The sequence below is a fragment of the Papio anubis genome, chromosome 9 (assembly GCF_008728515.1).
Source record: "Papio anubis isolate 15944 chromosome 9, Panubis1.0, whole genome shotgun sequence".
NCBI classification, from domain to species: domain Eukaryota; kingdom Metazoa; phylum Chordata; class Mammalia; order Primates; family Cercopithecidae; genus Papio; species Papio anubis.
The window spans coordinates 82532597-82547606 of record NC_044984.1 but is presented as its reverse complement, the minus strand read 5'-3'; the positions used below and the strand labels follow the sequence as shown (position 1 = coordinate 82547606).

At 33.7% G+C, this 15010-nt stretch overlaps 1 protein-coding gene across 5 annotated transcripts in view; it reads right to left on the bottom strand.

Annotated features, from left to right (window-relative positions):
- TMTC3 (transmembrane O-mannosyltransferase targeting cadherins 3) overlaps nucleotides 1-15010 on the bottom strand; it is a 55540-nt gene that overhangs the window by 24576 nt on the left and 15954 nt on the right. For all 5 annotated transcript variants that reach the window (XM_021922742.2, XM_021922744.2, XM_009181389.4 and 2 more), the window contains 4 exons: nucleotides 12351-12466; nucleotides 11729-11901; nucleotides 8098-8350; nucleotides 1651-1799 (listed from right to left, as the gene is read on the bottom strand). In XM_021922742.2, coding sequence (XP_021778434.1) covers nucleotides 1651-1799; nucleotides 8098-8350; nucleotides 11729-11901; nucleotides 12351-12466 — 691 coding nt within the window. The remainder of the gene's footprint in view (nucleotides 1-1650; nucleotides 1800-8097; nucleotides 8351-11728; nucleotides 11902-12350; nucleotides 12467-15010) is intronic.

Genomic DNA, 15010 nt, shown 5'->3' with positions numbered 1-15010 from the left:
TATGCTAATATTGGCTATATTTCAAAAGTTCTGTTTAAATTAAATGATTATAAATGGATAAAATCAATTTTTAAATGTGACTTCTTATATTTACAGTCCTTTTTGCCATTTTCTACAACTGAGTATTCTTAATTGAGTTTAGAAAGGTTTGGTCAACCTTACCACTGGTCACATTTGAAAATGTTTTGCTTACAATTTATACCAAGGCTATCATGATATTCTTTATTTCTCTACTGTAAAGCTAGAATTGTCTATTAAAAGGCATAGTAAAAGTGACTCTTCATTAAACAGAGGCAAATTACTTATACAACTTTAGGTTAATTATTTGAAGGCTCAATTCCTCACCTATAATCTTTATGATCTTGTTTAGTGTTAATAGTCTCTGAGTCTGTGTTTTTGTTCCTATAACATGGTTTAATTTCTTTCATTTTGATAGATCCACTTAACTAGGACACATGAGTATGGATGAGAAAGAACATGGTCATTAGAAGCAGTCAGATGTAAATCTGAAACAAGACTGTTATTTACTAGCTGTGTGATCTTGGGTAATATGGCTTCAATGTTCACATCTGCAAAATAGACTTAAGTAGTTCAAGATTAAATGAGAAAACAAATCTAAAGTGTTTATCATGGTCCTTAGTACATGGCAGGCATTCAAAAATGGGTAGTGATTATAAATGGATATATGGGTAGAAGCTAAGAGAAAAGGTTTGGTAGATGGCAATAAAAAATTGCGGACATGGATGAGATTATCTGTGGAACACATGCAGTGTGAAAAAAGTGGCTATAAGACTTTGAAAAATGTAAAAATTCAAAGAGCAGGTACAGCCAGAAGAATTAATCAAGAGAAACACTTTTTACAGACACTAGGGAAATGAATTTTAAATTAAAAGAGTTGATTTAGTTTAGCTACTAGGAGGTACTTTGTTGTATATTAAGGGTGAAGTGGAGAGAAGTCAGAATTCTGTGGGGTTAGGGGTGACTAGAAAATGGGAAAGTGAGAGAAGTGACTATTTCTTTTTCAAGTTGCAAATTCAAAGTTAATATTATTACATCAGTATTACTTGACCTTTAACAATTTGCTTGATTTGGTAATTTTAGTGCCACAGCTTAAGTATACAACGAGATAATAACTATAACAATGACAGTTCCTAAGCATATATAGTGTGACTATGCTTTCCTTAACTGTTAGTCTGAGGCAACTAGGATACAAAGATTATAATGAAGATAGTGATGATAGCAAGAAATTACAGATTGCTTACCATATGAATTATATATATATTAACTCAATACGACTCACTTAAGTAGGATGACTATTATCTTAGTTCACTGAATATGGAAGTGGCAATGGTCATTTGTGACTTTATTCTCAGTAACATCCTTGTTTTCATTTGGGTCTGACTCAAAGTTTGTTCTGTCTCAGGCTGTAAAATCAAATTGCATAAATATGGGGAAGAACACAGAATAAGTAGGTGCTTATTCTGTGGAGCTTTCCTAACTTGTCTTACAAGACAAATGTGGAGATTATGGAGATGAAAAACCAAAAGATACAAAAGCATGACTTAGAAAACTGAACTAAATACTTAAATTTTAAAATGTGTCATACTTAATTCCACAGTAAGCATTACATGAACTGACATTTAAATTCACCTTTTTGTTGATATTTTCTGCCATCCATGGGCTACCAAAATACAGAATCCCATGCTGGGAACATATAATACTCGCTCGGCAACAACAAATCCAACTGGAAAAAAAAGGTTCGATGCAGGAATAAATGGTAATGCCATTAAACAAAGCGCCTACAAAAAAAAAAAAAGATTTAATAATTTATAATAAATTTATAATAAATTAAGAAATATATGGGCATCTGATACTCGAATTCAAATATTTTATCATTTAATTTGAATAGTGTACTGGTAAACTATTTTTAATAATACTGTGAAGAATATTAATTTAAACATAAAGAAGGCAACTTAGGCATTAACAAACATCAGGATGTATGTAAGCAAGGTGAAATGGAAATCTTGAATTCTAGAAGTTATAATTACAAGATATCTATGAACTTTCTTCGAAAACAAGATTTCTAGGTGTGCTTGGAAGTGATTACTCCTTGAAATTAAAATCTAAACCATTACAGCATTTTAAATTTGAGAAGCATAATTAGCTATATCTCACTGGTTTTCTGTAAAGAATACGCTTGCGTAGTAAAATATAAAAACTTTAATTAATGTAAATATTCACATCTTTAAGAAAAATTAAACAATAAAGGTTCATCTAGTTAAATAAAAAGTGGAAGTACTTTTTGAAATTGTATCTAAAATAACACACTCAAACAACTCAATCGTAAGAAAACAACCCAATTTAAAAAATGGGCACAGGAGATAAACAGATATTCCTCAGAAGACAACATGCCCATGGCCAACAAGTATATAAATGTTCAACATCACTATCATTAGGGAAGTGAAAATTAAAACCACAATGAGATATCATCTCACACCTGTAAGAATGGCTATTATCAAAAAGGCAAAAGATAACAAATGTTGGCAAGAACGTAAAGGAAACACTTGCACAGTGTTGGTAGGATGTAAATTAGCATTGCCATTAAGCAAACAGTATGGAGACTCCTCAAAAAATTAAAAATAGAACTACCACGTGATCCAGCATCCTCACTACTGGGTATAGATCCAAAGGAAATGAAATCAGTAAGTCGAAGAGAGATCTGACCTCCCCTGTTCATTGCAGCATTATTCAATTTACAATAGCCAAGATACGGGAACAACCTAAGTATCCATCAACAGATTACTGGATGAAAAAAATGTGGTACATATACACTTTGGAATACTATTTAGCCTTAAAATAGAGGAAATCCTGTCATTTTGACATGGATAAAACCGGAGGACACCATGTTAATAGAAATAAGCCAGCCACAGAAATACAAATAACACATGATCTCACTTGTATGTAGAATTTGTAAAAGTTGAACTCACAGAAATAGAGTAAATGGTGGTCACCAGGGTTGGAGGGAGAAGGATGGGGAAAGGTTGGTAAAAGGCATAAAACTTCAGTTAGGAGGAATATAAATTAAACAAATAAAAATTTTACACATCTAGCTATGTGCGTGTGGTAAAAATAAGATGATAATGAAATATGCTAATAGGTTTTTCAACAAATCAAAACTACAAAGGCTGATTAAAAAAAATTTAAACATGTCAATTTTTACAACTTTACTACTTTAAGGAACCGCATGATATTGGAAACTGAGGGAACAAAATCAGGTGTTGTTCAGACAAGAAAGCAGACTACTGTACCTTAGCATTACTTCACATAACATCCTGAAAGGTTAAATGTATTTAACTAGAAGCTTGGTGTATGCATAAAAATAAAACTGACCCCCTTTAAATCAACAGTCTTTCATTCTATAAGAATTTCTAAAATTACTAATATAACACTGAACAATGAAATGAAACATCATAAAAATGTTTAGATTTCTTACCATTCTGAAAATGGGATGACATGTGGTTTCCACATTATACACCCACAAAACACTAGCACATAAATAGCTTGTGAAGGAAATAAGTTTGGTCACTATTAGGAAATCTGTTTCTATGGACATCTGCTTCCATATTTTGTTACCGTGATTTGTTTTATAGTACCTAATTGAATAAACAAGTTAAAACTTTAGCTTCACAAGTTTGAGACTCTTCTAATGGGCTAAGGTGAAAGAATGTCTTTTTCTATTTGACTTAATTTGTGAAATACAGAGGTATATACATTGAAAAGAATACTCTCTCCACAAAAGTTCACACATTAATGATTTGTAATAAGGCAACACTGAATCTGAGGAAAATCACTACCATCAAACTGGTCACCATCATACCAATTTATAGGTCTGACACTTCAGTTTTTTTAAATCAAAAAGGTAAGAACAACTAAGAGTGCATAGAATTCACTTTCCATTTCCCAGAAATGCTTGACAAAAAATGTGAAACAGATAAAGTTCCTGAATATGTATGTAGTTCATTGAAAAAAAAATTATACTTATTAATTCATGGCTACCCTAAGGCAATTTCATTTGAAGGAATTAAGTGTTAAATTCACCCAAAAGTGTATTGTAGACTGATGCATAAGCTATACAAAAAAAAAAAAACTCTCAGGAAAAATCTATAGGTCCTCTAATGATTAACTTATTTACAAGTCCTAATATGCTCTCTAATAATGTATGTCAACCTAGTTAACTATCACTATCTTTTAATTTCCTTCTTCCAGTAATATAAACTGTCCTTAAATGTTAGGATATTAGTAGAAAGAGCAAAGAGTTCAAGACAAATCTGCTTTACTTCTCATTTCCTACATAAGGCAAACCACTCAGTTGCCTCAAGAGTCTTTCTTTTCTTCTTCTTCCTTTTTTTTTTTTTTTTTTGACAGGGTCTTGTCTGTCATCCAGGATACAGTATAGTGGCATGATCATAGTCTACTGCACCCCTGAACTCTTGGGCTCAAGCAATCCTCCTGCCTCAGCTTCCCAAGTACCTAGGACTACAGGCATGCACTACCATGCCTGGATAATTAAAAAAAATTTTTTAGAAATGGGATCTCACTATCTTGCCCAGGCTTGTCTCAAACTCCTGGCCTCCATTGATCTTCCCATTTCTGTCTCCCAAGGCACTGGGATTACAGGCATGAGCCACTGAACCCAGTTAGTTCTTTACAAATAAAATGGGGATTAATAACGACTTACATTTTGCTGTTGACAAATATATGACATCTTATCTAATAAGTGCATAAGATGGTATCTAGTCTTTGGTAGGTACTACTTTGTTCTACTTATCCCTTCCAGAGATCTTCAGAAAATATCACCATAAAAAATAGCACATTTATTAGGACTATACTGAAAGTAAAGTTATGCTTAAGGCCACAGCTGTTCCATTTTTATATGCATTTTAAATTCAGTTTACATTACATGCACCATTATTTTATTTGCTGAAACCTTAATTCCCCTACCTCTCCTTTTTTTAAACTTTCTTTTAGCAAAACTCCAGCTTTGGATGTATTCTACCATTTATTTCTTTTGTCTGTATTTATCAGAGTGGCAATGCGCTGCTAGAGAAAGTCCCTAAGCTGAACAGATTAATACTATCATAAAAGCATGAGCATCAAGTTCAAATTTATCCTTAAGACTGTTTAGGATTTCTAGGTTTCTCTGGAAAGTTCCACTCTTTTTTTTTTTTGAGACGGAGTCTTGCTCTGTCACCCAGGCTGGAGTGCAGTGGCCGGATCTCAGCTCACTGCAAGCTCCGCCTCCCGGGTTTACGCCATGCTCCTGCCTCAGCCTCCCGAGTAGCTGGGACTACAGGCGCCCGTCACCTCGCCCGGCTAGTTTTTTGTATATTTTAGTAGAGACGGGGTTTCACCGTGTTAGCCAGGATGGTCTCAATCTCGTCACCTCGTGATCCGCCCATCTTGGCCTCCCAAAGTGCTGGGATTACAGGCTTGAGACACCGCGCCCGGCCAAAAGTTCCACTCTTCTTGACTGCTTTGAATCTTCATTACTTTTCTCAAACTGTTGACTCATGTCACTTTTAGCAGGCAACTACATTTCCTAATTTACAGGGAAAGCTAAAGCCATAAAACAAGAATTTCTTCAATTTCCTGCTGCTAAACCTACCAACATCCACATTCATTTTCTTTCTTCTTGTAACATAAGGGGTGTCTCTTCTATCTCAGGCCAAACCTGTGCTCCATATCTCCTGCTCCTCATAAACTTCACTAACAATTATTCCTTCTCTAATTTATTAACCACTTTCTAATCAACTGTATTCTTCCTATCTATATATTTAAACATGCTCTTGTCTCTCCAGCCTTAAACATCTTTAACAATACATCTTTTAAGCTACCTTCCCTATTCGTTACATACCTCAGGTACAAAACAAGTTCCCATGATCTTAGGAAAGATTTTGTTGCCATAGTATCAAGTAGCCTGCTTAACTAATCAACTTAAGTCCACCACTTAACCAATCAACATTTCAACTTAATAAATATGTTCCTGCAAGCCAACCCATCAGGGATATCCGCATTCTTCTAAAAGTCAGCCGAGTAGCTGAGTACTCCAACAAAAATGCTTCTATATGCCAAGCAATCAACAGTCTCTCCCTGACATCACTCCCTCCTACCTCTGAAGGTCTACCAATGCCAGATCTCAATGCTTCCCCCAAGCCCTACATAAGATTAGCAGTCTGACTTGAAACCACTGCCTGACCAGCATAGTCTTCCCTTACTTAGGTGGGAAATAAATCAAGTTTATCCCATCCTTTGAAACAGTCAAAGTTAACTTATTCCTACAGGTTATCTATACTAGCTCTCTTCACTTTCTTATCAAATCACTCACCGCACAGAAACAAATTTCCTTTAAATAACTACAGACTAAAAGAGGTCCAATCCAACAGATTCTAGATCTCACTTTCCCCTTCAAGAGCATCTGTTAATGTTAACCGTTTGGTCTTTCTTAATACACTTTCCTACCTTTCTCTTCATTTGATATGTCTCCTATTTAGGATCCTTCTCTTCAACATCTAAATATAGGAGTTTCTCAAGACCTAGTTGTAGATGTCTTCTCTTTTCACTGTATTTAGCCCACTCAACTGTTTCCTGGGGAGAATTAACACCAAACACTCTAAGGCTTCCATTATGAGTATGAGTGAACTTCTGTGCATCTAGAATGTTAACAGCTACCATCTTGGACAGAACTGACAAAACCCCAGTTGAGAAATGCTGCTCTATAACCTCATCTACAGTCCACCTTATCTACATCCTGGTTTCAATTACCATCTCTATGTTAATGAATAAAATTTCTATGTGTAGCTTAAGTATCTTTTATGAACTCCAGACAAAAAGTGCTGTTCAAAATGTCCAACAGGATGTTTCAACAGTAAGGCAAACATGTTCAAGGATAATAGAAAACACAATCTTTCAATCTACTCTGTATCTCAGACATTCAAATTTCTCTAGAATGTAAGTTCTCTGGAAACGTGAACTGTGTATTTACTATCAAAACCTCAGTGCCTAAAATGCTGCACTGTACGAAGGGTAAAGTCTGTTTTTAATTAAATGAATAAATCAATCTAGCAGCTACAGCAAAAAATTATGTATCTGCAATTCATTAAACATACTTTCTGACATATAATAAATGCCTGAGAATATATCCTATTGTCTTCAATACATTTTTATTTTTACTTTTTTGAGACAGAGTATTGCTCTGTCACACAGACTAGAGTGCAGTGGAGCAATCTCGGCTCACTGCAAATTCCACCTCCCTGGTTCAAGTGATTCTTGTCAAGTGATTCCTGTTCAAGTGAATCTCAGCCTCCTAAGTGGCTGGGATTACAGGCATCCACCACCACGTCCAGCTAATTTTTGTATTTTTAGTAGAGACGAGAGTTACACCAGGTTGACCAGGCTGGTCTTGAACTCCTGGCCTCAAATGATCGACTTGCCTTGGCCTCTAAAAATGCTGGGATCACAGGCATGGGCCAATGCACCGGGCTTGTCTTTAATAATTAAAAGCAAGAGAAAACAGAACCCTTACGAGTATGAAATGAGGCAGGGTAAGAAAATTAAAAAAACAAAAAACAAAAAACAGTACAGAAAAATAACCACACACATACACACACACACAGACACACACACACGAACTTTTCAAATAATCAGAGTTCTCTGAACATAGTAAAAGCTATCTAAGGGAGTAATAAAAACCACCTTGCTCATGAGAACTGAAAAGCTCTGTATTGCTAGTTGTGTATCTTATATGACGTTCTTCTCTGTGCCAAGAAAACAAATAAAATACAGTATAATCAATTTCTTCAGAAAGTATATAATTTAGTTGGATAAAGGTAAGAAATATTTTATGTGCTGAACATATGTCAAATTATGCCTGCAAATTAACTGCGAATTTTGGGATAACTGAAATATCTTTATAAATTGGGATGCTGTTGAACAAAAGAAGGAATGCTTCTAAAAAGATGGTTTTGCTGAATTAAAGGTAGTTTCTTACTTATTCAACTGAATGTAACATCACTTGGAAAGTTAAGAAAAGTTTCTTACCATTAAAACAGTCTTGGAGGAATCACCAGAGTATCTGAGACTGAATACTCCCAAAGTCCCCAGAAAACAAAAGAAAGTAAATGTGGCCAGATTTCGAATATCTAGTAACGACTCTATAAGTGGTATTGTTCCCATGGTCCAATCACAGCAGAGCTCCGAAGGATTTAATAAAAGCCAAGCATTCACAGGAAGGAGGTAGTTAAAAGTCAGTTGCCTTGTAGGAGTTGGGCTTACAGCAGCTGGGTTATCAAATCTGTATAAAGGATTTAAAAAATGATTACCAATAAAACTTTTAAAATACAGAATTATTTACATAAATAAAACACTAAACAATAAACATTTTATATGTCATCTTATTAAACAGAAGACACAGATAAATGTTATGTGTAACTCAGACTCTTGCTAGAGTTCAAACTATCAAAACTTTATGAAACATCTACTTCAGAGAAGTGATATTTATGAAGGACTATTTGAAAGGCAAGCAGGTCATCCATTTCTGTTTATTATTAGAATAGTTCAGACATGCATCCTATAATATTACAATACTGCAAAAGTATTCCATTAAACCTTTTGATTAAAAGTAGTAACAAAAAGTTGTATAAGATTTATTGTTGTATGTGTTGTATGAATCACTTTTGAAAACACTCACCAATGCTTTCCTACATGAGATATTTCTTTTAGAGCTAAATGTTAATTAAAAATTATGCTTCCTGGAAAAAATTAGTATATTTTTCTCCTATCACGGAGAGAGAAAACCATTATCACCTAGAAGCTTTCTTCCCTCTTTGACTCCTAGGAAGCTAAAAACCAAACTTCTAGTACAAAGTAGTAACTGTGTAGGGCTATGTAACAATTTGTGTTCTACTTTTTCTCTTAGTAAATACTAACAAAAACTTATACCATAGTTTATCTATTCCCAGGCCATGACATATATACATTTCATTAGTTTAGTCTGTGTTCTAAATTTTGTTGGCTATAATATATAGTACTTAAAAGATCCATTTTCTCACTTTAAAATGAGTAAGCCAATGAAAAATCAAGTACTATCACTTATTTGACTTGATTTTCTAAAAACATACCAAATATCTGATAAAAATAAGTACTATTTGAACAAATAATATCATTTCAAAATTTTCATATGGAATCTCACAACTTACATATTTTTTCCGGTAAAAATAATAAATCATAATTTACAGTTCACTTCGAATAGTCAAAAAGATCTTGCATCAGTAGTGAAGTGAAATTAGTCTTATCCTAAATGCTGTTGTGGTTCCACAAAACAAAGCTTAAAAGCAAGACTGGGCTGGGTGTGGTGGCTCATGCCTATAATCCCAGCACTTTGGGAGGTCAAGGTGGGCGGATCACCTGAAGTCGGGAGTTCCAGACCAGCCTGACCAATATGGAGAAACCCTGTCTCTACTAAAAATACAAAAAGCCGGGCGTGGTGGCGCATGCCTGTAATCTCAGCTACTCAGTAGGCTGAGGCAGGAGAATCGCTTGAACCTGGGAGGTGGAGGTTGCGGTGAGCTGAGATCGCGCCATTGCACTCCAGCCCTGGGCAACAAGAGCGAAACTCCATCTCAAAAAAATAGAAGAAAAAAAGTAAGAGTGAAAGATAAAACATTTTCCAAGTAACTTAAATGCATTCCAGAATAAAACTCAAAAGTTATAGAATACATTAAGATAAAATTCACAAATGGTATCTGTTCAACAATCACCGGGAATGCAAAGAAGCAGAGAAATACAACCTATAATGAAGAGAAAATTTATTCGATAAAAACTGACCAAAGAATGACATTAGTAGGCAAGGACATTAAAGCAATAGAACACGTAGAGATATAGAAGATACAAAAGAAGACTCAAATCAGACTTCCTTCTGAAGATGAAAACAGATTCACAGATAAGAAATAATTAGATGAAATGAAGGGTAGATTAGATATTCAGAGAAAAGACTAGTGAACTTGATATAGCAAAAGAAACTATCCAAACTAAAATGGTAAAGATTGAGGGAAAAATCAGTGCAACAACTTCAAGAAACTTAAATATACTTAAGTGACATACAAGAAAAAGATGAAAAAGAAAAGATGGCAAAAATATTTGAAGACTAAACATTTTCCAAAATTTATACAACATTAAAACCTACAGATTTCAAGAAGCTCAGTTTGACTAAGCACAAGAAACATAAATACATAAGAAACAATGATAAAGAGGAAATATTAAAAAAAGGCATAGAAAAAAATACACATAACATACATTAGCATAAAGTGGTAAGGATGATAGAGGTTTTCCCACTGAAAACAACATAAGCCAGAAGACAGTAGATTTACATTTTCAGAATACTGAATGAAAAAGTCAGTGTAGAATTCTCCACCCAGAGAAATTATCTTTGAAAACCAGATACTTTTAATCAAGAAGTGCTAAAAAAATTCCTTCAGGCAAAAGGAAAAACAGTACCATATAAAAATCTTACTTAACAAAGGAATAAAGAACACTGGAAATGGTGACTCCATGGTTAATGTAAAATATTTTTATTATTTAAATTCCTCTAAGACAATTGTTTAAAGCAATGTATGTTCAAGGAAAACATATGCAAACTGCACAAAAGCTAAGTTCTTACATATATAAAATGTATATTATATATGATATTTATACTATATATACTGATATTTTTCATTTTATACATATATTCAAAATTAGAATATTCTTGAAGGTAAATTGTGATAAGCAGAAGATGTTCTAAAATCCCTAAAGCAACACTAAAACAACCAAGATTTATAGTTAATAAGCCAACAAGGAGATAAAATGAAATATTAAAAAAGGATCCAAAGGAAGGCGGAAAGAGAAAAAAAAGGGAACAAAGAATAGATGGGACAAAGATAAAACAATTTTAGCAAGATGACAGATTTCCATCAAACTATATCAATAACCATATTAAATATAAATCATGATATATCCCATCTAAAAGTCAGATTATCTGACCAAACAACAAAAGACCAAATTGTATGCACGCTACAAGAAATCTTTATACATAAATCATAGACAGGTAAAAAGTAAAAAGATGGAAAAAGATACACCACATAACACTAACAAAAGATAGCTGGGATAAGAAAAAGTGAATTTCTGAGTAAAGACTATTACTAGGGATGAAGCTCATTTAATAATGACAAAGAGATCAGTTCCTCAAGATGACTTAACAATCCTAGTTCTTTATGCGCCTAATAGCAGAGCTTCAAAAACATGTAAAACAAAAACGGATAGAAGTGCAAGGAGAAACAGCGAAATATACAAGTATAGTCAGAGATTTCAACATCTCTCTCTCAGTAACTGACAGAATGAGTAGACAAAAATCACTAAGGATAGAGGAGACTAAATTAACACTAACCTTAACACTTAACCAGTTTGGGATGGGTCATTCATTATCTTTATTGTGGGGGCTTTAAGGGTGTATACATATGTCAAAATTTACCAATCTGTAAATTTTAAACATATGCAGTTTAAAAAATATGTTAATTATAGCTTAATAAAACTGTTAAAAAACAAAGTAAATAAAATACTTTCTGGAACATTTATGAACATTAAAATCCAAAGTTAAAAAAAAGAATGCAGAAAACAAAGAACCAGAATTTCATACCTGGTGAATACTGGAAGTTGGGATTGAATAACCTGGACTCTAATTACAACAAGTAATAACGTACTGAACATCAAGACAATGAGTTTTACTAATGTCTGTAGCATAGAAAATGGAATGCTACCCTTTCCACGGAGAAACTGTCCAGCAGTAGTACATAATAATGGCAAAGTATACTGAAAAAGAAAATAAACGTTTTAAGCAACAAATAACAACATATCTCAATGTTTTCAATACTGTAGTACTTTCTAATTGCAAGATTAGATATAAGTATAATTATGAAATTAATGTGGAAGAATGTGTGAAGCTAATAATGAATAAAACTGAGCTCAACAGTCTTACCCAATAATGAATTATACTGTACAGTATTATTGCATACTTTTCCAAGCTGCCTAATGATTCCATTATTGAAATTTAAAATACAGTTCTTAAAACACTTAAAGTATCATAAAATGTTAAGTAATTTTCAGTAGATATGAGGATAAAACATGATTTCTAGTATTATTATTGGTAAACACATTAATTTACATAATGATACATTTAGAAAATAAAAGAAAATAAAATCTGATTCAATTAGGATAAAACATATCAATAAGTAAATTTATATATTTATAATTTGGCTTACCCCCTGGGCAATAAACACTTCATACACACAGCAAATTCCTACAACTGTTATTCCTTGTTCTTTACATAATGTTGCAACAGCCACTAAAAACACTGTCAATGCAATTGGAGTCCACACTGCAATTTGAGAACAGAAAAGATAAAAATTCAGAAAACAATTTTATAACACGAAAAAAAGATATTTTAAACTTTACTTGTGATTCCATATCCATATGAGTGCTATTTCCCATTAATTAGTAGGACATACTTTAAAATACACTTAAATTTTATAATTTTTGCTTTATACATTCAAAGCAAAATATCAACATGTATAATTTGAACTGAAATTTTTTACGGAGAGAAAAATTATTTAATCAAATACTAACTTTTAAAACAAACGCAGGGTGGTGAATATGGAAAAGAGAAATTTACAGGTTTGATAATTAATGAGGTATCAATCTGAAATGAAGACAAATTCCTGAAATTATCACAGATATCTTTATACTTCATTAAATTGATAAATTATTAAAAACTTAAAATTTAAAACTATTGGAAAAAGTAGGGTTCCATACTTTTTTTTTTTTTTTTAGACAGGGTCTTGCTCTGTCACTCAAGCCGGAGTAAGTACAGTGGTGTGAACATAGCTCACTACAGCCTTGAATTCTGAACTTCAGGCAATCCATCTGCCTCAGCCTCCCAAATAGGACTACAGGCATGTGCCACCACATCTGGCTACTTTTTTTTTTTTTTTCTTTTTTGTAGAGACAGAATTAATATTGCTTGCTATGCTGCTCAGGCTGGTCTCAAACTCTTGACCTCAATCCATCCTCCCACCATGCTGGGATTCCAGGCACGAGCCACCGTGTCTAGCCCATTCTTATAAAAACTAAAATGAAAGTGGTTAACAATAGGCACTTAAATACTATTCTTCAAAAAATTTGCAATAGACTCTAAGTTATATTTAAATGAAAAATGTACTTCGTCGACTTTAAGTAACTGTCTACAATAAAGCAGTAATTTGACTAAAGAGTAATGAACTGTGAAAGTTCATTGTGATCTTGTGAGTTTGGGCAACTTTTCTGGGCTTCAGTTTTCTTATGAAAAACTATAACCTCTTATTCTTTTCTAGTTTAAAAAATATCTGGTAGTATGACTGTGTGATCTCAGTTTGCTTTTCTTTTTTTTTTTTTTTGAGATGGAGTTTTGCTCTTGTTGCCCAGGCTAGAGTGCAATGTCATGGTTTCAGCGCACCACAATCTCCACCTCCCAGGTTTCAGTGATTCTCCTGTCTCAGACTCCCGAGTAGCTGGGATTACAGGCATGTGCCACCATGCCTGACGAATTTTGTATTTTTTAGTAGAGACGGGGTTTCTCCATGTTGGTCAGGCTGGTCTCGAACTGTCAACCTCAGGTGATCTGTCCACCTCAGCCTCCCAAAGTTGCTGGGATTATAGGCGTGAGCCACTGTGCCCAGCCGTGACCTCAGTTTTAAGAATATTAACTAAAGTAAAAATTCAAATAATTGACTTAAATCTAAGTATAAACAAGAACAGAATTCATAAATTGAATACATTTTCTTTTGTCACTGGGCTTAATATAGAAATTCACCTATTTTTGAAATTGTTTTCAAAGTACTCTATAGACTAAAATTACTGAAAGAAAAAATAACCAAAGACAAGAAATAAACGAAAAAACCAAACCCACGAAACTGTTGCACATACTAAGTATAATAATATTCTTTCTTTAAAAAAAATCTTGAATGGTATTACCTAGGTTTTCTTCTAGGGTTTTTATGGTATTAAGTCTAACATTTAAGTCTCTAATCCATCTTGAATTAATTTTCGTATAAGGAGTAAGGAAAGGATCCAGTTTCAGCTTTCTACTTATGGCTAGCCAATTATCCCAGCACCATTTATTAAATAGGGAATCCTTTCCCCATTTCTTGTTTTTCTCAGGTTTATCAAAGATCAGATGGCTGTAGATGTGTGGTATTATTTCTGAGGACTTGGTTCTGTTCCATTGGTCTTTATCTCTGTTTTGGTACCAGTACCATGCTGTTTTGGTTACTGTAGCCTTGTAGTATAGTTTGAAGTCAGGTAGCGTGATGCCTCCAGCTTTGTTCTTTTGACTTAGGATTGTCTTGGAGATGCGGGCTCTTTTTTGGTTCCATATGAACTTTAAAGCAGTTTTTTCCAATTCTGTGAAGAAACTCATTGGTAGCTTGATGGGGATGGCATTGAATCTATAAATGACCTTGGGCAGTATGGCCATTTTCACAATATTGATTCTTCCTATCCATGAGCACTGTATGTTCTGCCATTTGTTTATGTCTTCTTTGATTTCACTGAGCAGTGGTTTGCAGTTCTCCTTGAAGAGGTCCTTTACATCCCTTGTAAGTTGGATTCCTAGGTATTTTATTCTCTTTGAAGCAGTTGTGAATGGCAGTTCATTCATGATTTGGCTCTCTGTTTGTCTGTCACTGGTGTATAAGAATGCTTCTGATTTTTTGCACATTAATTTTGTATCCTGAAACTTTGCTGAAGTTTCTTATCAGCTTAAGGAGATTTTGGGCTGAGACAATGGGGTTTTTTAAATACACAATCTTGTCATCTGCAAACACGGACAATTTGACTTATTCTATTCCTAACTGAATACCCTTTATTTCTTTCTCTTGCCTGATTG